Source organism: Quercus lobata, chromosome 11, assembly GCF_001633185.2.
Source record: "Quercus lobata isolate SW786 chromosome 11, ValleyOak3.0 Primary Assembly, whole genome shotgun sequence".
Classification (NCBI taxonomy): Eukaryota; Viridiplantae; Streptophyta; class Magnoliopsida; order Fagales; family Fagaceae; genus Quercus; species Quercus lobata.
In genome coordinates, this window is record NC_044914.1 from 35427419 (window position 1) to 35449406 (window position 21988).

The following is a 21988-nucleotide window of genomic DNA, read 5'->3' on the forward strand; positions in this document are numbered from 1 at the left end:
AAAGTAATTTAATATTTACTTAGAAAAATGCTAAACCGACTACAAAATTTGTTACATAACGTATATAAATTGACTTGTCAGTGAACTTGACTTGACTGGTTGATACTTGATATCAACAACATAACAAATGATTATTTTTTATTTTGGTGATTAGTGACACATAAGTTTGTGTAGATTATGTAGTAAAACTTGTAGCATTCATAGTATCACTTATTTATTTGTAGAGAATGCTAAAGATATTATAAATTTTATTGCACAACCTTTACAAATTCATAACAATGAATGTAATTGGGGGATCTCAAAACATGATAAATGAATATTTGAATTATTTTTTAGTGATTGATGACAAATAAGTTTGTAAGCTATATGTTGTAAAATTTATAGTATTCATAGCATCACTCTTTATTTATTACTGTATGTTGTTAAAGTAGTACTAATCACATTTGGCCTTGCGCAAATGGGTTTCCTCTAATTGAGAGGGAAAATAAATATTTGACATAATCATTGTTACAAAAACTAAAACCAGCAATCTGGCTTTTGCTGGAAAAGGGTATCAGAATAGTTTTTATGACTTATGACCCTTGGTTCAGCATAAGATGGAGTGTTCTTATGCTCTAAAGGAGGATCCATCTAGCTTCATGAGAATTGGATCATAGAGAATCAAACCATGCGGCCCTTGTGGACAATTTTATAAGATTGTGACGTCAAGCTTTCATCCACATTGGTTTGGTACTACAGATTTGGAAAGAGGTTCTCTTCTTTTTGCTGTGCATTTCCTCAGCATCAGTTGTGACTATGAGGCTCACAGGGGCTGGTGATTGCTTGGTTGGTGGGAAGCTTGCTTTTTTTTCCTGGTTTAATTTTCTTTTCTTCTTCTTCTTTACTATGTATTCTATAAATTTTTGTTGCTTCCTGATTCTTAATAATTTCATGATGTATGACTAACGTTGTTCTTTTAATCTACACAACTACTTTAGTTGTTGCCCTTCCAATGAAGAAGAGTTTAAAGGAGTTTCGCTGTAAAAATAGGCCAGATTATAACTAGGATAGTTAGCAGAACACAAAAAGTAAATAAAGAAAAAAAAATGACGTGTTGATTTACGAAGATGGAGATCTTTTAAATCACAATTTCATGGAGTAAAAGAGATATTTTTTTAATTCGTTGTTGGACATTTAATGTGAAGTTTTCTAATTATCTGTGGGAAATTTGGTAAGAAGTAAAGTCCTACACTACATGCTGCCAAAGTAGGTAAATTGTGAAGTTTCGAAATCGGTTTGTAACTGCTTTGGTCTAGTTTACTTTAATTCATTGAACAGTTCAGTTCAGCCAGTAAGGAATGTTCTTGAACATACTATGTTCTCCAATCTTCAATGTCTTGTTTCTGGTCCTTTTTTTCCCTCCTTATTTGCTCTCTGTTTTGTTTTGCCAATATTGAAGCCTAATGTTGCATATGTTTTAATTGAAATTAGTGAATATATCTAAGTTCTTTGATGACATTGGGAATCTTTTAATAGGGTATTCATTACTAATAATATTCCTTCTGATTTAAGCTAAAATTACAAATGTATGATTTTTCGGGACTAAACATGTGATTGGCTTAGATGTCATTTAACCAATACCCCCATAGAGCAATTGTGAACTGACAAAAACTCTGGAAGAACGGAACTGAATTAGTATGGTTCTCTTAAATAATATCAAATTTTCACACGTGGTAGACTTATGTGAAGTGTTAAAATTCAACCAAAAGTTTGATACAACGTGGATTTAGGTGTTAGTTGGAGTGTCTCCGTAGCATTACTCAAAACAATTAGCAAATTGAATTTATCTCTGTTCTCACTTATAGTTGTGAGCTACTGAGCTTACAACGACAACAAAACACACACACACACACACACACATATATAAGTTAAATGGTGTTAGAATCCAGTTCAGTATTATAAACCAAAGGCAAAACACATGGGACAAGTTGATATATAATTGAAGAAATCTTTCAGAGTCGTTCAGAGGATCTTGACATATTTTATTTGCCTCCTTTTTTTTTTTTAAATTTTTTTTTTAAAGTATTTAGAAGCTGAACGAATAGCATGACAGATCAAATCCTTCCTGTACAATATACAAATCCAGCAGTAGCAGTGACCCGTACAGAGAGAGAGAGAGAGAGAGAGAGAGAGAGAGAGAAATGCTTAGAGCATTGGCGAGAAGAGTAGGTTGTTGGGGTTCACGGAATCCATGGATGATAGCTCACCCAAGAAGGGACTTCTGCCTCGGACTCGGAGTCCTTCCCGACTCCATTGACCGCAACTCCGACTCCTTCACTCGCAACTCCAAGGCCATGGATGAGCTCATCTCCGACCTCCAATCCCACATTTCCAAGGTCCTCTCTTTTTCTTCCCCCCCCCCCTGTGGAATAAGGCTCTAAATTGTAACGGTAACTAAGCCCCAAACATTAGCCAATAAAAAAAAAAAAAAAAAAAAATTAAAAATACTATAATGTTTACCACTTCCTTTGCACTTTGTCCATATAAACTATGTAAAAGATCAGTTTTTATTAGCTTTGGTTTTGTTCCTTACTTCTCTTTACTTGATGTAAGGATGCACTTTGGGTCCTTAACTCAAAGGATAAATGAATTTAGGCCCAAAAAGTCTAATACAATGAATTTGTAGAGAGTGGGTTGGAAAACTGGATTTTAATGAATCAGACAACAAGTAAAGTGGATTCAGATGACAAGAAAATGAAGATAGACTGGTTTATTCTAAATAAAATTGTCCTCGGCATAGTTCGAGGAAATCGGTTCTTATATATTTCTCTCAAATTTGATTACAAGTCCAATTCTTGATTGCTACAGTGTTTTTCTCTCGATTTCTCGATCCCCATCTCTCATTGCCTTCTTCTTATTTTATACTATCTCTTTGCCTTCATCTCTACCCTGCCTTCATCTTTGCCCTCCACGTGTAGGTTAGATTGTTGGTGTTGATTCTTGTCATATCAACTCCTTCCTGAAGTCTCTGGAGAGTAGCTGTAAGGTTGAAAACTATTGTTCAGGCATCACTTCCTCATTAATGTGGCCAGAGAGTTAGCTGTAGAGCATTTAATGCGGTGGCAGCAGATTTCCCTTAGATATTTCCTAGCTCTCACCCGTACATTTATAATGCATGTCCTTATCAATAAAACCTTTTGGAACGTCACCCTGGATGATAGGACATACATTTTGATCTTTGTTTTGCCTAGACGAGGGGATATTCCTCCTCGGCCCACCTCTCCCAGCTTTTACAGTCATAGCTTGCTCGTGAAGTTCAAAGTCTTACGTCTTCCTTACTATTGATCTATTCTCGGACCATTGAGCCTCCTCGGACAAGGCCTAAGGCCCAATATATGTTTGGGCCTGCGCCCCCACACTTGACATGACAGTTTAGTGGTTTTGTCTCTTTACTTGATCGGACAATTTAGTAATTTTGTCATTATATCATTTGTAGATTAGTGTGAATTTTTCTTCTGGAGACTTGAATCCTACTTCTTACTCCCCACCCTACAAGAATTAGTATTTGTGGAATGACTATCATATTAAGGGTGTGTGGTAGTATCATTAATTATAGCTGAGTTTATAGTAGTTAGGAAAAAAAAGTGTACAATAAGATATTTGGACTTTTTTCCCCTCCAAAAAAAGGTATTTGTACTTTTTTTTTTTGGGTGATAGGCAATTAGGTATTTGTAATGTGTTAACAAAAAAAAAAAAAAAAAAAGTATTTGTGCATTTTAGCACTTATACAAGAAGTACATTTAGAACAAATGTCACTAACACAGGACAACTTGACTGAAGAATAAGAAGACGTAGCTAAATGTAAAACCTTAGCACAATGATGACCAAGCCTATTGTGCCAAAGTAAAGTCTATGGAGACATTGCAGCAAAGCCACTAGAATTGAGATGAGAAGAAGATGAGGAAGGCGTAGTAGAAGAGGGTATAGGATAAACTCCATCCTTACTCAACTCTCTGTAAAGAACCTTCCCCGTAGGTAAATCCTGAATTAAGAACTGATATGCATCAAAATAACAAAAGACATTATTTTGAAGGCATTATTTGTGAATAGATAGCAAGTTTGAAGCAATTTGAGGGACTAAGAATATTGTTCAAACAAAAATTATGAGATGAAGTAATGAGCTTACCATTGCCTATATGTGTCACTGGTAAATCTTGCCCATTGCCAACTGTTACAGACTCACCAGTTGCAGGTTGTTGAGCAAGAGAAAGCTGAGACAAATCTGGTGTGATGTGATTGGAGGCACTAGTGTCTGTCAACCAATTCTAATTCTGATTAGCACCTTAAGTTGCAACCTTTGATCTTGCAGCCATGGAAGCAAGCTTTGTTGGAGCATGCCTACCTTGGTAAGCAAAGTTCATATGATGATAACAGTCCAAAGCAGAATAGCCATTCTTGCCACAAATCTGACAAGCAACCTTCTGTCCTTGAGAAAAAGAAGACTTGTTCTGTGGAAGGAATTGAGGATCCAACACTAGATTATTGGTATTATGAAACTGACCATTACCAGAGAACTGATTATGATGAAACTGACTGCCACCAGAGAACTGATTACCACCTCTGCCATTGCCACGACCTCTATTATTTCCATTCTTGCCTCTTCCTTTTGTAAAGCTTTGATTGAATTGATTGGTTGCCATAGCAAATGATGTAGAATCTCTAAGATTAGAATGAGTGAACCTCTTCTTGATTGACCTTTCTTCTGCATTCAAGAGTGTATTCAACTTTTCAATAGTAAGAATGTCATTCCTAGTTCTGATTGCAGAACAGAATGCATCATACTCTGGAGGCAGGGCTTTAAGAGCTACATGGATTAGCTTTTCCTCATCAACACAGACTGCTACAGCCCCAAGTTTATCCCTAACCTCTTTGATTCTTTGAAAGAAAGAATCCATTGATTCTGAACCCTTCTTGATACTCATTAGCTCATCCCTCAAATTGAGCACATGAGATCGTGATACTAATGCAAACCTTTTCTCAAGCACCTTCCAAACTCCTCCTCTAGACTTTTGACCCACAGTAAGAGCCAAGATTGATGGAGAAAGAGTTGAATTAAGGAAGGTGAATAAGGCTTGCTCGCAACTCTTCCATTGGAAATACTCTGGATTAGCCACAGTTGTAAAATTCCCTGAGCTATCCTTGAGAAATGGATCTGGAGCATGATCATCATCACTAATGAAGTTGATCATTGAATATGCTACCAAGATCACTTCGATCTTATGTCTCCACACCATATAGTTGTTGTAATCAAGCTTCACAGTTGCCATACTTGCCATATTTGACAAGAGTAGCAGCGAAGGATTGACACCATGAGTGATTGAAGAACTCATGGTTGATCCTGTTGTTGTAGAGGATGAAGAAGATGAAGAATTTGTAGAAGACACCATTATAGGCTTTGATACCATGAAAGAGATCTGTAATTCTTAGAGAGAATGTTCGAGAAGAAGAAGAAATGAAAAACTTAATCTTCTATATATCAATAGATTACATCAGATACAACTTATATAGGCTCACCAATCATAACAGATGAGCTAAACTACTCTAACAATATCTTGTAAAGTCTAACAAAATACATGCACGTGGACAATAGTGTAACTAATCCTATACTCAAAACTCTCATACTAAACTACATACAAGTTTACAATATCATGGCTAAACTACAAGCCGTTTATGCAATCTTGTCTATAAAGTAAAGCTCTGTTGGCTGATTCACTTGAGGCAGCACCATTATCCTTTACACTTAGGAAACAAAAAGTATTTGTATTATGCATAAAGCTCTAACTTTAATTATGTTATCTAAGTTTTGGAAAATTAAATAAGCAATTTTTTTAATATTTGCCATTTTCTATTAAATTTCACACATGACCTCGATATTTGATCTTATATACAAAACTAATATTGAATTTGTTAGTGCTAAATTCATCATAATTAATTTTTTCTTGGAGAAAGTTTCTCTGCAAACTGAATTGTAGGAACTCTCTCCAAACCGTGAGGTGTCAAAAGGAGAAAATGACACTTGTCCCACTCACTAAAACTCAAATTCAAGAGAACTCCGTTAACCCAAACGTTAGGCACTCTCCCGTTATATTTTTTTATTAAAACCATCAGTCCTTTGTCTCTCTCTCTCTCTCTCTCTCTCTCTCTCTCTCTCTCTCTCTCTCTCTCTCCTTCAAAGAAAATCGGTTCCCATTTCTTTGTTTTGTTCCAGACCCTTCTCTCTATATTCAATCGTTTTCAGCCCCAAACTCCACCAACCAATGCTACCTCCACCAGTCCCCCCGATTTGTCTCTTGTCTCTGACAATCCCACCCATCCACCACTCTCCACCATTCCACCCATCGAATCCCTCATTCTGCTGTTCCCATCCCTCACCCACACTGTCGCCGTTGAGAACTACCCCTCCAAACCCTTCTTTTTGTGGCAATCCCTCCCTGTGTGATGAAGATGATTATTTTCGTGGTTATAGTAGTGACGAAGATAAAGACGATTCTTTTTCAGTTATCCCCATGACAAAGACAGATGATTTCGTTCGCGGTAATGACTATGACGAAGAGAAAGGCGATTGCTTAACCTTTTTCAAGGTTTGTTTTCCATTAACAGATTTGAGATTTTTATGCGTGGTTTTGTTATTTCTATTGTTGTTCATTGTTTGTGATTGATTTTCAAAGTTTGAATATTGGTGTTTTCCTGATTTTACTTGAGTTTTGTAGCCCCTAGTATCGGTGGAATTGTATCTGAAACTGATGTTGTACTATCTATTTAATTTTCCTATCAGTTTTTGTTGGTGGTGATTATCAGTGGTAGTTGGGTTTGTTGTGGCTAAAATTTTTTTACCGGTGGTAATCGAGTAGGGATACTAGAAGTTGTGAAGGAGGGTGGTAGGATTCTTGGAGGAGGATTTGATGGTGGAGTTCCTTGCTTGCTGGGTGGGGTTTTAGGTAGGATTACAAAGAACATAATGAGAATGAAAATAAAAAATTGACAGGATAATTGAAAGGCCATTACAGACTTGTGTTAAAGCAGAAACAATTAGCCAATACTATCTGTTACTGCATAATTAGAGCAGACTTAGGGGAATGGTTTCAAAGTTCAAACTCATGCTTAAATAATATGTGGATTTTCATAGTTTGTGGGTAGGCATTAAAATTGTGATGTGTTAATTAGTAGTTTGATAATATATATATATATATATATATATATATATATATATATATTTGTATTATATGTAAATGCATTATGCACTTTCTATGCAATGATTGAATGGGTAACCAAAATGCAATAGGCTATTTTGTTTGGATGGCTTAGTTGAAATTCCTAATCATTTATCCGGCAATTTGTGAAGTCTTGTACTTTGTATTTTGAAAGACAAAGTCGCTGCACTTGTTCTTAATAGTAGCTCTTAGGTTTGCAGCCTTTGTTATGGAAAGCAAATACCAAGCTGAGAGATACAAGCTGTTAAGAAAAACATTTTTTAATGTACTGTGATCACAATTGTCAAAGGCTTAAAGGTGCTAAGTCATGTTATTTTGTCTAATCTATTGTTGTAATTGAAATTTTGAAAATTGTTGATGCTAGAGGTCTATAAAGGCTTAAAGGTGGTATAAAGTTCAAACTTTCTTTTTTGCTTCGTAAATGTTAAAATAAGTTTCTTTGAATAGATTAAAGTCTAAATCAAACTAGAGAAAAACACTAATCAAGAACCATAATGTATAAAATGGCATTGCTAGATTTTCCTTTGTGAAATTTTGCACTAAACTTTGTAACGGACTTCATAATGTTACAAATTTGAGTGCTACATGTTCATTTATATATAACTCCCATTATCCAAAAAAAAAAAAAAAAACCATGGGCTATTTGACATGTACATGTGGTTTGAGTACTGTATTTTAGTAGAAAGGGACTGGCTAATACAAGCTTCTATACTATGGTTTAGAAGCTCTCATATTGCTTTTATCCCTTAATAAGTTATGTTTGAAAACTGTATTCACCATTGGCCTTATTATATTTATTATTTTTTATCATATATGTCATATCATGTAATGTTTGCATCTATAAGATGTTTAATTTTTATTTTTTATTTATCATGATTATTTCAACATATAGGGAATGGGATGACGGATGTAAGCAAGGGTAAGCAGGAAAATGAAAAGAAAACCAAGAATTGAAAATGAACTAGAAGACAAAAGTTATTTCAACTTTGCTGTGTGGAGTATATGGAAGAGCAGAAATTCATACGTCTTCAACAGGAAAAATCCAAATCCAAATTTGCCTATGGAGATCCACAACCAAACATTGGAGTTTATGTATTGTGTGACTTCACCATGAAATCCACGAGTTTATGTATGCCTTGCCTTATTGTTGAGTTAGAATAGGCACTGATTTGATAGCTAGAATAGGTGTTGACCAAGAACTAGATTTCATTTTGTTTACAAGTCCAGTTGTGGACTTGGCTAAGGCTTTGGAGGATTTCTATAATGGTGTATTTTTTAACAAACTTTGTATTGAACTAGATGTAGCTTTTTAGTTTAATGTTATTGTCTTTTAACCAAAAAAAAAAAAAAAAAGAAAAATTTCCATTGGACTTTGTATATGGAATGTGCGTTAACTGATATTCTTAGAGATGAGCACAACTTAAGGAATAATGCGGATATCATTGCTAAAAAGTGGGAGATATTTGCTTCAATTTTTCACCTCTACCAATAGTGAATTATGCTAAAAGTGAGAGAAGTTGCTAACAGTGAATTATTCACTTGTTTTGAAGAAGTTGCAAACATAACATGCAATCTAAAAAGTTATGAAGCTTTTATAATATATCAATTTGTTCTAGTTTATAGATTCTGAAGCATGAAATAAAGTCATCTTGAAACATAAAATCCAAAAATGAACACCACTTAGCAATGAAACAAAAAAGGCATATACAAAACTTTTTCATTACATAATATGCAGTTATGCACATATGGATCTTAACATATAGAAATGTATATTTCCATTGCATTTAAAAATATGTCATTTTACACATATCATTAGTGCCTAACTAGAAGCTACTCAAACATGCAAATATAGAACCTAACATGTTTGAGTAGCTTCATTAGTTACAAAAATTGTTAGATATTATTTCTAACAAATTGTCCAATATGTTGTTGTCCACTAACTGTCATTTGTATGTATCATATATTGTCCACTGGCTATACAAAAAATTGTCCAAAAATATGGACTAGCTTGCCAAATAAGACATGCTTTGCAAAAATATAATTCAAAAAGTCTCCAATATGGTGTTTTTCAAGGATTATAAATTATCATCAAGAGCTACTGAAACCTGCAAATATGCCACCAAATATAAATATATGTATAAAAAAAAAAAAAACTTAGGAAAAATATAGGTTCAAGTTGTAGCAAAAATCACAAGGAATATGTATACCTGATTTGTCTCAACAATTTCTCCAACAACATAGTCTTGTCCAACCAAATGACTACAAAAGACAGGTTCCTACATTTTAACAAATTTACGTCAATGACATGTATATCTTATTATTTCAAGTAGTGAGGTGTTCATTTAATATATATATACACACACACATATAAACAAATTCTTATAACTAATTCTCCCACATAGTCAATTAGGCTTTGTTACAGGAAGGAAACATTTCCTTCTCTTTTTTTCCTTCTTAAAGAGAGGGGGGGGGGGAGATGGTAATTATCCAGGAAAAGAAAATGCATAGTGATTATTATCGGTAGGTTGAAAAGTACTTGAAAACTCAAACCCAAAGATTCATACCTGAGTGAAATTATCCACCAACTGTGAAACTTGTTCAACATTACTATTTTCTTCAAAAGAATTAATGTCAAATGAGGAATTGGCCTATAACATGTGCAAAGAATAATTGTCACATAAACTTAAAATAAATTTATAGACATATAGATTCATATATTATAGTGCAATGTAGCATATCTTACTTTATTTAGGCATCCAAGTGATTGAACTTGTCTTGACTCACATGCCTTTTTTCTTTGAGATTTAGGATTTCTTGGCCGTTCTAACACACCTTTCAACCTTGATTTTGGATGTCCAACAGTAGGTTTTGTTTTAATTCCACGTATATCCTGAAAAGTTATGCCCTCATGGGATTAACATCCATTATCACCTTGTAAAACATCCTCAAGAACAACTTCATCATGGACCTTTGTCTGATCCTCCATGCAAAGGGAATAACATTTTTTCCTCATTTCTTGCAAATCCTTCAATAATGTTTCAGAACATTTTTTGGCATAATCATACATTATCTCAGATTCTGCTGTAAGTATGGAAACTTCACGAAAATTGTGACATAATTGAGAGTAACGCTTTCCCAATGACTCTTAAGCATTACCTTTAATATCAACAACATGATAGTTCTTGATAGAACCAACCTTTGCATCTTGTGTCCATCTTTTCAATATATAATGAGTTGGAAGTATCTGAATGTTTTTTTTGTCAAGAACCTTCAAAGCATGGATACAAAGAATTCCTACAAAACTGAACTTCATGCAACTACACTGAACATTAGTTGTTGAGGCTTCATATTTAACAAGGTGCTCTTGAGTTTTTTGCCTATATTTAACTTTGTATTTAATGATAGTATCAGATTTATTAACCTTGAAAATTGTACAATCCCCCATCTTCATATATTCATCTTGAAACATTTTGAACATTTTTGGGGTGTACAACTTTACAGCATGTCTCAACATCTCCACATCAAGTTGTAAAACTGGTGTTGTCTGCCTCATTTTGAACTCAGCTTGTAGTTTTTGACGTCTTCTATCAGCCAAGACTCTAGAGTAATGTTCCAAAAAAGGCAAAAAATTATATTTCGATTTCAAATATTTTTTCAATACATTGTTCATTGACTCACTACGTTGGGTGCTTTTCATATCAGCAGTAAACATATATCGACCATATACCATGACCCATTTTTCTTTTAGATCAAATATCCCACACAACCATTTATTATTAGTAAGATCATATTTCTCAAGCATATTATTCCATGCAACTAGCCATTCATCTTCATCTTCATAATCATACATATAAGTGCTCAAATCAGCTGCAAAGTGCTTTGATGAATGAAATACATGACTTAGTTTCTTAGCAGCATTTTGATAAATATGCCATACACATAAACGATGATTCGATTCAACAAATACCTCTGCTATTGCCTTAGCCATTGCAGCAGACTGATCTGTAAGTATAGTTTTTGGCTGTTTCCTTAACATTGCACTAAAAAAAGTTTTAAACAACCACTTAAATGACTCTATGGTTTCATCATAAAGTAAAGCTGCACTGAAGATGGTTGTTTGTTTGTGATGATTAACCCCGATAAATGGAGCAAAGGATCGATCATATTGATTTGTCCTATAAGTTGTATCAAAACACAAAACATCTCCAAAGTGGCCATAATCAACTATTGATCTAGCATCAGCCCAAAATATGTTCAATATTAGACCATCATCATCAACTTGTACTGAATAAAAGTAAGATGGATCTTCTAATTGCATATTATGAAAATATTCCATCATAGCACGAGCATCACCTTTCTACAAAGCCTTTCTCCTTTCACAATGTACATGATTTTTATAGTTATAATCCAAAAAACCAAGATTTTCATGACCACCAACTTGCATGCTCAATAAATCTATAGTTTGTTTTATTGATATTCCAGACTTCTCTGCATCATTTGCAATAGCTTTTTGAGCAGGTGCAATTTTTCTTTTTGATCTTAACATATGTTTCATTGGTGAAGGAGCAAACTCATGATTATGTTGTTCATGAAAAGAAACAACTTCTAACATACCATCTTTTTGAAGTTGACATGTCATTTGTGCTAAACAACCTACTCGTGAGATTGGGCGATGAAAATGTACCTGTTCTTGGCGTTTGTCAACACCTCGTTCACCCTCTTTTGAGCAACAAAATGTTCTCCTTATGACTTGTCCCATATTTCCTCTCTTTATAAATTGTTTCCGTACACTGAAGCCAATTTGGTGGGCATAATCTTTGTAAAATTCATATGCACTATCATCACAATCAAATTTCATGCCAATTTTTGGAGTGTCTATTGCAATGCTTGATTTTTTTGGGCTTCCATGAGTAGGTACTACTTGAGCCTTCTTTTGAATTAAAAAAAAAAAAAAAAAAAGTAAATGAGCTGATGCACAACAACAGATTAAGTAAAGGAAACATATACTTCAACAAAGATACAAAACTAACATTTTCATGTAGTTAACATAACTCCAAATAACAAAGAAAGCCTCAAATCTATGCTGAAATCAGTATCTATTTTAGTAAGTATATACATTTGTTTCCTAGATACCCAGTTACAAAAAAGAACAAAACTTAGATACACCTAGTTCAATGTTATACCTTATGTTCTCCAATTAAATTTAACTATGTATTTGCCCCTAAATAGCTGAATTTAATTAGTAAACTATTAAAAGTGAAAGCAACATCCCATAGCAGAGTTGCATAACCCAAGCCAGAGGTAGCAAGTGGTGTAGCAGCTACTGATGAGTGATGCACTAGCCAAGCCACAAAAGTAGCAGGCAATGCAGCAATTGCTGATGCTAGATGCACTGGTCAAGCCAAGAGGGCAGCAAGCAGTGCAGCATTTGCTGATGAGGAATGCATTGCTCAGACCACAAAGCTTGCATCAGATGCCTTAATTAGCACAGAAGTATTGGAACTGATTGAGGCAGTGCCACATCATGAATTCTTCATCCAAGAGCATTGAAGGAGTTTTTTTTTTTTTTTGATAAACTGCATATTCATTCAAACAAACTAAACAGAAGAACAACAGGAGGCATCTCCCTTACAAACCGACTCTAAGCTTGGTGGGAGATTGCCATTAGAAAAACAAAAATGGTCCCTAGAGTTCAAAGCAAATTTTGTAGATACATGGGCTGCATAATTGCTATCCCTCCGAACCCAGTAGAAAGAACAAGACAAGAAAAAGGAAGATAAACTACGGATAATTCACTTAGCATTGAAGGAGTTAGTTCCGTGAATCAAGGAGGTTGTTACACAAAGACTAACACAAGTACAGTTTCTAGAAGTTTCAAATAACTGTTTTTTTTTTTTTTTTGGGCGCCTTTAGGGAGTTAGTTATATTTTCCTGTGTATATAAAACAGAGCACCTATTAATTTCATTCATTCTTTTCCCAATTCTTGTAATTCTCGTAATTCTCTCTCAATCAATGAAATCCTCTCAATTCTATTTAGATTTCTCAGTTTTTACATGAACCTAAGTAAAATTGTACCTAAGTTTTTTCAACCCAAAATTCGAAGCTACAAAACTCAACTAAGATCAGGCAAGCTCCAATATTCAAACTTTGAAAATCAATCACAAACAATGAACAGCAATAGAAATAACAAACCAATGCATAAAAATCTCAAATTTGCTAATGGAAAACAAACCTTGAAAAAGGTTAAGCAATCGTCCTTGTTTTCGTCATAAAGATTATTGTGAAAGGAATCGTCGTCTTTGTGTTCGTCACAGAGATTACCACCAAAAGAATCATCTTTGTCTTAATCACAGAGATAACCGCGAAAATAACCGTCTTCATCACTAAGATTGCCACAGAAAGAAGGGTATGGAGAGGTGGTTCTCGGCGGGGACAAGTTGGGTGGGGGATGGGGAAGGCAGAGAGAGAGAAGGGGGAAGGGAGTGGGAATGGCAGAATGAGAGAGGTTTGGAAGGAGTGGCACCAACTGAGAGGGAAGGGATTGGATGAGTGGAACGGTGAAGAGTGGTGGATGGGTGGGACTATCGGAAAAAATGGAATGATCGGGGGAGACAGGCGGAGGGAGCATTGGTTGAGTGTGGCTGAGATCAATTGAAGAGAGAAAGGGAAAAGAACGAAAGAAAGAGATGGAGAAGGGATTTGAGCTGTATGAGGCTGAAGGAAAGAGACAGAGAGAGTGTGAGTGACTGGTGTGGTTTATGGATTGAGCATTTTCATTTGCAGAAGTTTTGGTTATGGTGGGAAATAATTACTGTTTTGATAAAAAAAGAGGGGGAAATATAGCTCAGTCCATTAACGGGAGAATGCCTAACGTTTGGGTTAATGGAGTTCTCTTGAATTTGAGTTTTGGTGAGTGGGACAGGTGTCATTTTCTCCTTTTGACATCTCAGGGTTTGGAGAGAGTTCCTGCAACTCAGTTTGCAGAGAAACTTTCTCCTTTTTTCTTCATTTTTGTATGTCGAGACTGCTAGATACTTATATTGTTAAGTGAAGTTTCAAAATCAAGATTCATTGCTCTTTACTTGAAAATTTATTTTATTCTAGTCATTATAGATAGTATTTATTTTGAGAATACATGTAGTCAATTTGAGAATATATGGTCAACCGTAAATAAATTTGTGATTAAGACTTTATTGTTGTTATTTTTGTAGATAGCTTTTTTTTTATTATTTTTTTTTCTATTTGTAAATATTTTTATAATAAATGTCTATTAAATATTTTTTCTTATAAATGTCTACTAGACTAAAATAAAATGTGCATCGGGATATGAAAAATTTAGGAAAAAAAATTTATAGTCTCAAGAAGAATTATTAGATAAATTTGTTATTAACAATAAACAAAATATAATAAAAAATTTAAATATAAGGGAAAAGAGAAGACTCAATTTTGTTGTTGCCTTAGCCCAAAATGTATAGGACTTACCCTACAGACTACTAAAAAAACGTGCATATCCAACTTAAAAAGAGGAGAAAAAAAAAAAAAAAAATTGACCCTCAAGAAGATCATTAGATAAATTTTTTTTTTTTTATCTAAAGGAAAAAAAAAGTCCTCATTTTTGTTGTCCCATTAGGCCCCAGAATGTATATATATATATATAAATGTTTTAATGGGTTTGTGAAAAGTTTAGGTTTTAAGGGGAGGTGAAGCAGAGGCGGTGAAGAGAAGTAGAAGTAGGAATAAGCTTCTACCCAGAGAAAGAATTGATCGCCTTCTTGACCCTGGTTCTTCATTCCTTGAACTTTCTCAGGTTTTTGTCTTTCATTTCCACTTTATTCACAATCAGATTTCTCTCTCTGCAAATATCTTTAAACTGATTATTGCCTTTTTAGTCTTAATGGATATTATAAAAAATTACTCAAAATATATTGGAACCTTAGGTTGTTTATGAACTGGGATTTAGTCTAGAGGCATAAAATTTTTGGCAAGTTGTTATTGGTAGATTAAAAAAAAAAAAGTGATGTGAATGGTGATTGGTGAGTCGAGATGGAAACTAGTAAAAGCTTGTCAACTCAATTATTTTGAAAATTGTTGTGCCCGTAACGTTACTCTTTGAGTATACATAAATCTCCACGAAACTGATTAAACATAACGATTTGTGGGATTGCATTTAAACTGTACTGTCTCAAGTTGAGCTCCCCGAGAATAGTCTTGGTAGATGTAAGGTTGAGTGTAGGTTTGTACAACCTAAAGAGGTGATTGGGAGAAGGACCCAAGCATTTTGAGCCTAAACGGAGTTGAGAGGGAAATGAGATAACTATATAGGTATGAGTCCATTTGAAGTCAAACATAGGAAAGTCTTTTAGATCTTCTCCCACTTTCACCACATGTTAAAAAGTATCCGACCAATAAAAACATGTACACATCATGTTCATGATTGGAATCATGAGGTTAGCAAGCAATCTCAAGCAGGTGATGATCAACTAAAAAAAAAGAATAGAAGCTAATTCACATTATATGGGATTTCCGGTAATGGATTATGTCATGGTTTTAGGCTTGAACGGTTTCCCCTATGAAGCCATTAGGCAACTACAAGCCTATTATGCTGGAATGCTCAAAGTGTTGACATGGGTTGGACCAAATGCATATGAAGATTTTTCATTTGATTGTGAAAGTATCTCCCCCTTTAATCTTAAGGATCTGGTTACTTAAATTTTATAAAGGTTCAATAGTTATCCCATATGATACTTTCAATGAGCTTTCCCTCGATCCTTTTATAAACCCTGTGACTCATTCAACTCAACCAAACCTTTTGCCAACGTGTAAAGAGCATATTAATGTTATTTTGGATTAGCAGCTTGTTTCTATCAGGGATAGGAAAAGTTGAGTGCTACCTAATTCGTTGAAAGGGAAAACTAGAGTCATATTGCACATGGATCACCAGAGATGAGCTGCTACAGTTAGACCCTAATATACCAGAATACTATCTGGGGCTATACTCAACAGGGCTTAGTCTGTCCCACCCCGGGTGAGTTGATGTAGATATGAAAATTACTACTAATTTAATTTTGAATTTCATTAATGTAATTTTGTCATGATTGAGGTTTATGTGGGATTGTGTTTATGGTTTTTCTTATGGATGTTTCTTGGAAGCCTATTTAGAAAAAGGCTCCAGTAAAATGTAAGGGACATATGAATGAATGAAATTTAATGTGGAATTCTCCAATAATTAAGTGCTAATTCCTAGGGTCTATTCTTTTTTCCCCTATTCAATTGTCTCCCTCAAAATTTCTATTGAATTTTATCACGCAGCACACACAGCCTTATTTAGCTTAGATATTCTCTCTTTCTCTCTCAACCGAACCAAACCCTTTGTGGGGATGGTAGTGGATTACGATGTGCAATATTGATCAGAAATAGTTGCTGCCTTTGTGGGGATGGTAGTTAGGAATGAAATTTGTACAAATATCTGTGCATTGATCATTAGCACAACTTAAGAACATTAATCATGTTATGTAATGTATTAGAATTAGAAATCATGCATTTTGCTTAGATTCAGAATCAGAATCATAATTCACATGTTAACTGGAAAGCAAATGTTCCATTTGTCAATTCATTGGACTTGATGCATTTTATAGTAAAATATGCAATGTCTTTCACATCTAATTGTGTTTTATCATAAAGCTTGCTGGCCATGAATTATATGAAGAAGCCTTGCCATCTGCTGGGATTATTACTGGGATAGGTCCGGTTCATGGGCGACTTTGTATGCTTGTGGCTAATGACCCGACTGTCAAGGGAGGCACTTACTATCCCATCACCGTTAAGAAACATCTTAGGGCACAAGAGATTGCCTCTCAATGTAAATTACCATGCATATATCTCGTTGATAGTGGAGGTGCTTACCTTCGCAAGCAGGCCGATGTTTTCCCTGACAAGGATAATTTTGGTAGAATTTTCTACAATCAAGCTGTGATGTCTGCTGAAGGCATCCCCCAAATTGCACTGGTATTGGATTTCTGCACAGCTGGGGGTGCCTATATACCCGCGATGGCTGATGAAAGTGTCATGGTCAAAGGAAATGGTACTGTTTTCCTGGCAGGACCACCACTCGCTAAGGTTAGTTACAAGCCTTCTGGTGTTCCAAAATGCTTCATGGGGGGTAATTCCCATAACTGTTCCATGATTTTTTGGGTATCTTTCTATGTTATATGAAATATTATAGTGAGTTCATGTGTATGTCTGTGCTTGCTTGTCGATTGGTGTGCTTATATGTGAATGAATGAATATTACTTTGTCTATAGTTGTGTCTAAAATCTATATCTTATTTGAAAATTTTCAATAGGCTGCTACAGGAGAAGAAGTCTCTAAAGAAGATTTGGGGGTGCTACTGTGCATTGCAAGACATCAGGAGTTTTAGATTATATTGCTCATGGTATTTGCTTTTACCATTCTGCCTTTGCATCTTAAAGGCACCTCTTTTGAAAGTTACTATGATCTTCCCAGTGCTTTCTGCTTCAGTAAGAATCTTTATGCTGGCCATGCCATGTCAGTTTGCAGAGTTGTCTTGATGAGTTTCAACATCCAGAACTCAATGAGATTGTGTTTACACTTGGGGGGTGCTACTGTGCATTGCAAGACATCAGGAGTTTTAGATTATATTGCTCATGGTATTTACTTTTACCATTCTGCCTTTGCATCTTAAAGGCACCACTTTTGAAAGTTACTATGATCTTCCCAGTGCTTTCTGCTTCAGTAAGAATCTTTATGCTGGCCATACCATGTCAGTTTGCAGAGTTGTCTTGATGAGTTTCAACATCCAGAACTCAATGAGATTGTGTTTACACTTGTATATTTCCCGTGGCCTTGGGTTGTGCCCTTTTTCACTTTCTCAATGAGACTATCTACTTATCAAAAAATTTATAATTCTAAAATCTGTTTTCTCATGTTATTAGAATAACTCTGTGTATGTGGGTGTGCACACACTTGCGTCTAAGAAATAAGACATAAGGTACTCTTTTTTCCTTTTAGTGATCATATATGTAATTTTATGTGTTCTTGTAGATGAACTGCATGGACTTGCTCTTGGGAGGAACATCATTAAAAACTTGCACATGCCTGGGAAAGAGGGAGTGTTAAGTAGATTGGAAACTGTAAACCATGAATTTAAAGAACCATTATATGATGTAAAGGAACTTCATTCCATTGCCCCAACTGACCTTAAGCAGTCCTTTGATATACGGTCAGTCATTGCTCGCATTGTTGATGGAAGTGAATTTGATGAATTCAAGAAATTGTATGGCACTGTGAGGGCGTTTGAATCACTTAAGCTTGTTAGGCTTTTATGTGATAGCATTTGATATTTATTACTTTTGTAATTCCAATTGTGTCAATGCAGACTCTTGTAACAGGTTTTGCTAGAATTTTTGGACAGCCAGTTGGAATAATTGGAAACAATGGGATATTATTTAATGAATCTGCTCTAAAAGGAGTCCATTTCATTGAACTTTGCACTCAACGAAACATTCCTTTGGTCTTCCTTTAGAACATCACTGGATTTATGGTATGCCCCTCACTGTTAATAAAGCTTTCTAACATCTCTGTGTCATTACATTTGCAAAGAAAACGGATTGAAAAGGGGGGAACATATGTAATCTGTGATGTGCTTGGCAATAAAGTGTAAAGTGAACTCATGCTTGACAGATTCGAGTTTAAATGAATTTTTCTCTTTGTTCACTATCGTGAACCTTGTGTATTTTTTCATGCTATTCCTTTTTCAATAAAATTTTTTCTTACCTATCAAAAAAAAGAAAGTACCAATAGAAATTCAATTTTAAAGTAAAAATGTTGGACTAGGAATTAAAAATGGACTGAGTCACACAGATCAGAACAAGGTTTTGAAGCCATACCCTAGACCTCAAATCTAAGTAATGGTAGTCTCTTCTGCTGATTAAGATTGTCGAAGTTATACATGGTTTTTGCTCAATAAAAGCTTCCCTTTTGTTCAAAATTTATTGCATGGATATTTGTAGACTCTGAAGTCTCAAAATATTGGTTCTTGATAAATTAGGTTTTTTTCTTATATCAATTTTTTATAGATGATAAGTTGAGTGAGCTTACATATTTTCTAATTCAGAGTTTCAGTTGTGAAGATTTGTTATGGTTGGAATTCCTTTTGTTTTAAACTGCCATGGTCATTAAATTTATTCCATTAAAGTTAGCAAAAGCATGGAACCTTAATGTTTAACATTTATTTAATAGGTTGGCTCAAGATCTGAGGCAAATGGAATTGCAAAATCTGGAGCGAAAATGGTTATGGCAGTTTCTTGTGCAAAGGTTGGTGTCTCTCATACCTAATTTTATTTTGGTTATTGAGTAACTTTTGAGATATACCAAGCCCCCGTATCACTGTATGAATGTTTCTTCAGGGTTGGTATTCAGTTCCTTATTTGTATAACATCATATTAACTTTATAGCTTGAAAATAATCTACTAATATGGTTCTTTTATGTAAAACTAGAAAAAGAACATCTTATCAAAAGATTAAAAAAAATTAGAAGAAGAACAAAAGAAACATATGAAACAAAAGGATTAACCTCTGCACCTTTCTCAATCAATGAATTAGGTTCCCAAAGTTACTATAATTGTTGGTGGAAGCTTCGGTGTTGGAAATTATGCAATGTGTGATCGTGCTTATAGTCCCAACTTCATGTTCCTTTGGCCAAATGCCCGAATATCTGTGATGGGTAGTGCCCAGGTAGCTTTTCACTCAACACATTCATGCATATGACTGAGATGTCAATGAGATAAAGCATAAAGATCTGCCTCCTTTTGATTTGTCAGTTACATATTATTTTGGCTTTGAATATCAGGCTGCTGGTGTGCTAGCTCAAATAGAAAAAGCAAGGGATTCAGGTAGAAGCTTCTTTTTTTTTGAAGAGAAAATGTGTAATATCATTAACACATGAAAAGGATTACAACAGGGCCTCAGCCTACAACATACAACATTCAGCCCAGACCAGAATGAAACAGAAAATCTAAGAAAGGCGGAGAAACACCTTTCCAAACACATCTGACATTGTTACATTTTGCATATTGGGCAAGCTCATGGGCAGCCCTGTTGGAGTCCCTTTTCACATGTCGAAATGAGCAGCTCAAGAAGTTCAATTTTGTGTTTTGTATTCCTTGGATCAGGTGGCCAGATTCACCACCACAGAGGTCCTGAGAAATGGCTTGAATGACAGAGGAAGCATCGGATTCAAAGATGGCCTGCTGAACAGCCATTTCCCGAGCCAAAAGAACACCCTGCTCCATAGCAAAGAGCTCAGTCCATTCAGCCGGATAGTGCATAGGCAAAGCTTTACTAAGAGCAGCAACCACACCACCTTTAGCATCACGAATGATCACTCCCACTCCCGACACCCCCTGACCATCCAAGGACGACGCACCATCTACATTAATTTTGAAAAAACCTGGGGGAGGCGCTACCCAGCCACCCTTTGATGGTTGTATCGAGGACAAATGCATCGGGTTAGCTTCCTGGAAGTCCTCAACAACTCTCTTCGCCATTTCCCAGACTTGCAGAGGGGAAAGACCACTCTCATTATGAACTATCTGATTTCGGTTATGCCATATGGACCAGGAAATTGCAAAAAAATATTCCAATGAAACCCCATCAGAGTTTGAACAAATTTGGTGCACTAGACCTGTAAAGTCTTTTGCATTCAACAGAAAATTTAAATGGCAGTCTTGACAAAGCGACCACTCCGATAGAGCAAAGTCACAGGAAACTAAAGCATGTAAAAGGCTTTCTGGCTCTTCCCCACAAACGGGACAATCAAAGTCAGATTTAATACCCCTCTCCACCATCTTTACATTCACCGGGAGCCCATCCACACAAGCTCTCCAAGAGAATATTTTGATTTTTGCAGGAAGTTTCAGCTTCCACAAATTTTTCCAAAGATAAGCATTTGAGTCTTCGGAAGAACATTCCCCGACATCAGTACCATCCTGGAGATTGGCAGCTATGTGATAAGCACTCTTGACAGTGAAAACACCCATTTTATTTCCAATCCAAATAAGATTGTCCTCCGGTAAATTCTGACTTAGAGGAATTTTCAGAATAATGTCCGCTTCAAAAGGCAAAAAGAGCGCCTGGACAACACTAGTTTTCCACCATTTAGTCTCTTGATCAATGAGAGAGGAGACCATGGGAAGCTTCTTTTTGTTTGTAAGGAAAAGATGACTTATCATATTTCTCCATATACCAAGTCAGGGTCTTCTTATTTGTATTTACATGCACTTTGCATGATGTAATGCAGTGGAACAATAAGGAAGAAGAAGAAAGATTCAAGGCAAAGGTTGTGGAGGCATATGAGAAAGAAGGAAGTTCTTATTACTCCACAGCAAGGCTCTGGGATGATGGCATTATTGATCCAGCTGACACAAGAAAAATCATAGGTCTCTGCATCTCTACTTCCTTGAATTGTCCCGCAGAAGATACCAGATATGGTGTATTTAGAATGTTACAAGCACTGGCGTCCAAGTGTCTGATTCATATTAATCCAGATGCATTATTTTGATATCTTGTATGCTTTTGTGTTTAAGTAATTAGGGGGAATAAACTTATTCCCCCTTTTTTTTGGCCAGCTCCTTTTATTTGAGTGATGCTAAATATATTAAAAATTTACTTCATAAGTTTTAAAAACTAATCTCTTATCAACCATGAAAAAAGTAATTTA

The 21988-nt window shown here is 35.3% G+C and overlaps 1 protein-coding gene and 1 pseudogene across 1 annotated transcript; one reads left to right on the top strand and one right to left on the bottom strand.

The window, feature by feature from the left end:
• Window positions 1-9325: 9325 nt before the first annotated feature.
• LOC115966773 (protein FAR1-RELATED SEQUENCE 5-like) lies at window positions 9326-11568 on the bottom strand. Its single transcript, XM_031085933.1, has 5 exons — window positions 10407-11568; window positions 10192-10331; window positions 9815-9898; window positions 9458-9526; window positions 9326-9355 (listed from the first exon to the last, which is right to left on the bottom strand). The coding sequence occupies exons 1-5, from the start codon at window positions 11566-11568 to the stop codon at window positions 9326-9328; spliced, it is 1485 nt and encodes a 494-aa protein (XP_030941793.1).
• A 2546-nt stretch (window positions 11569-14114) lies between these two features.
• LOC115966774 lies at window positions 14115-21686 on the top strand (annotated as a pseudogene).
• The last annotated feature ends 302 nt before the right edge of the window (window positions 21687-21988 follow it).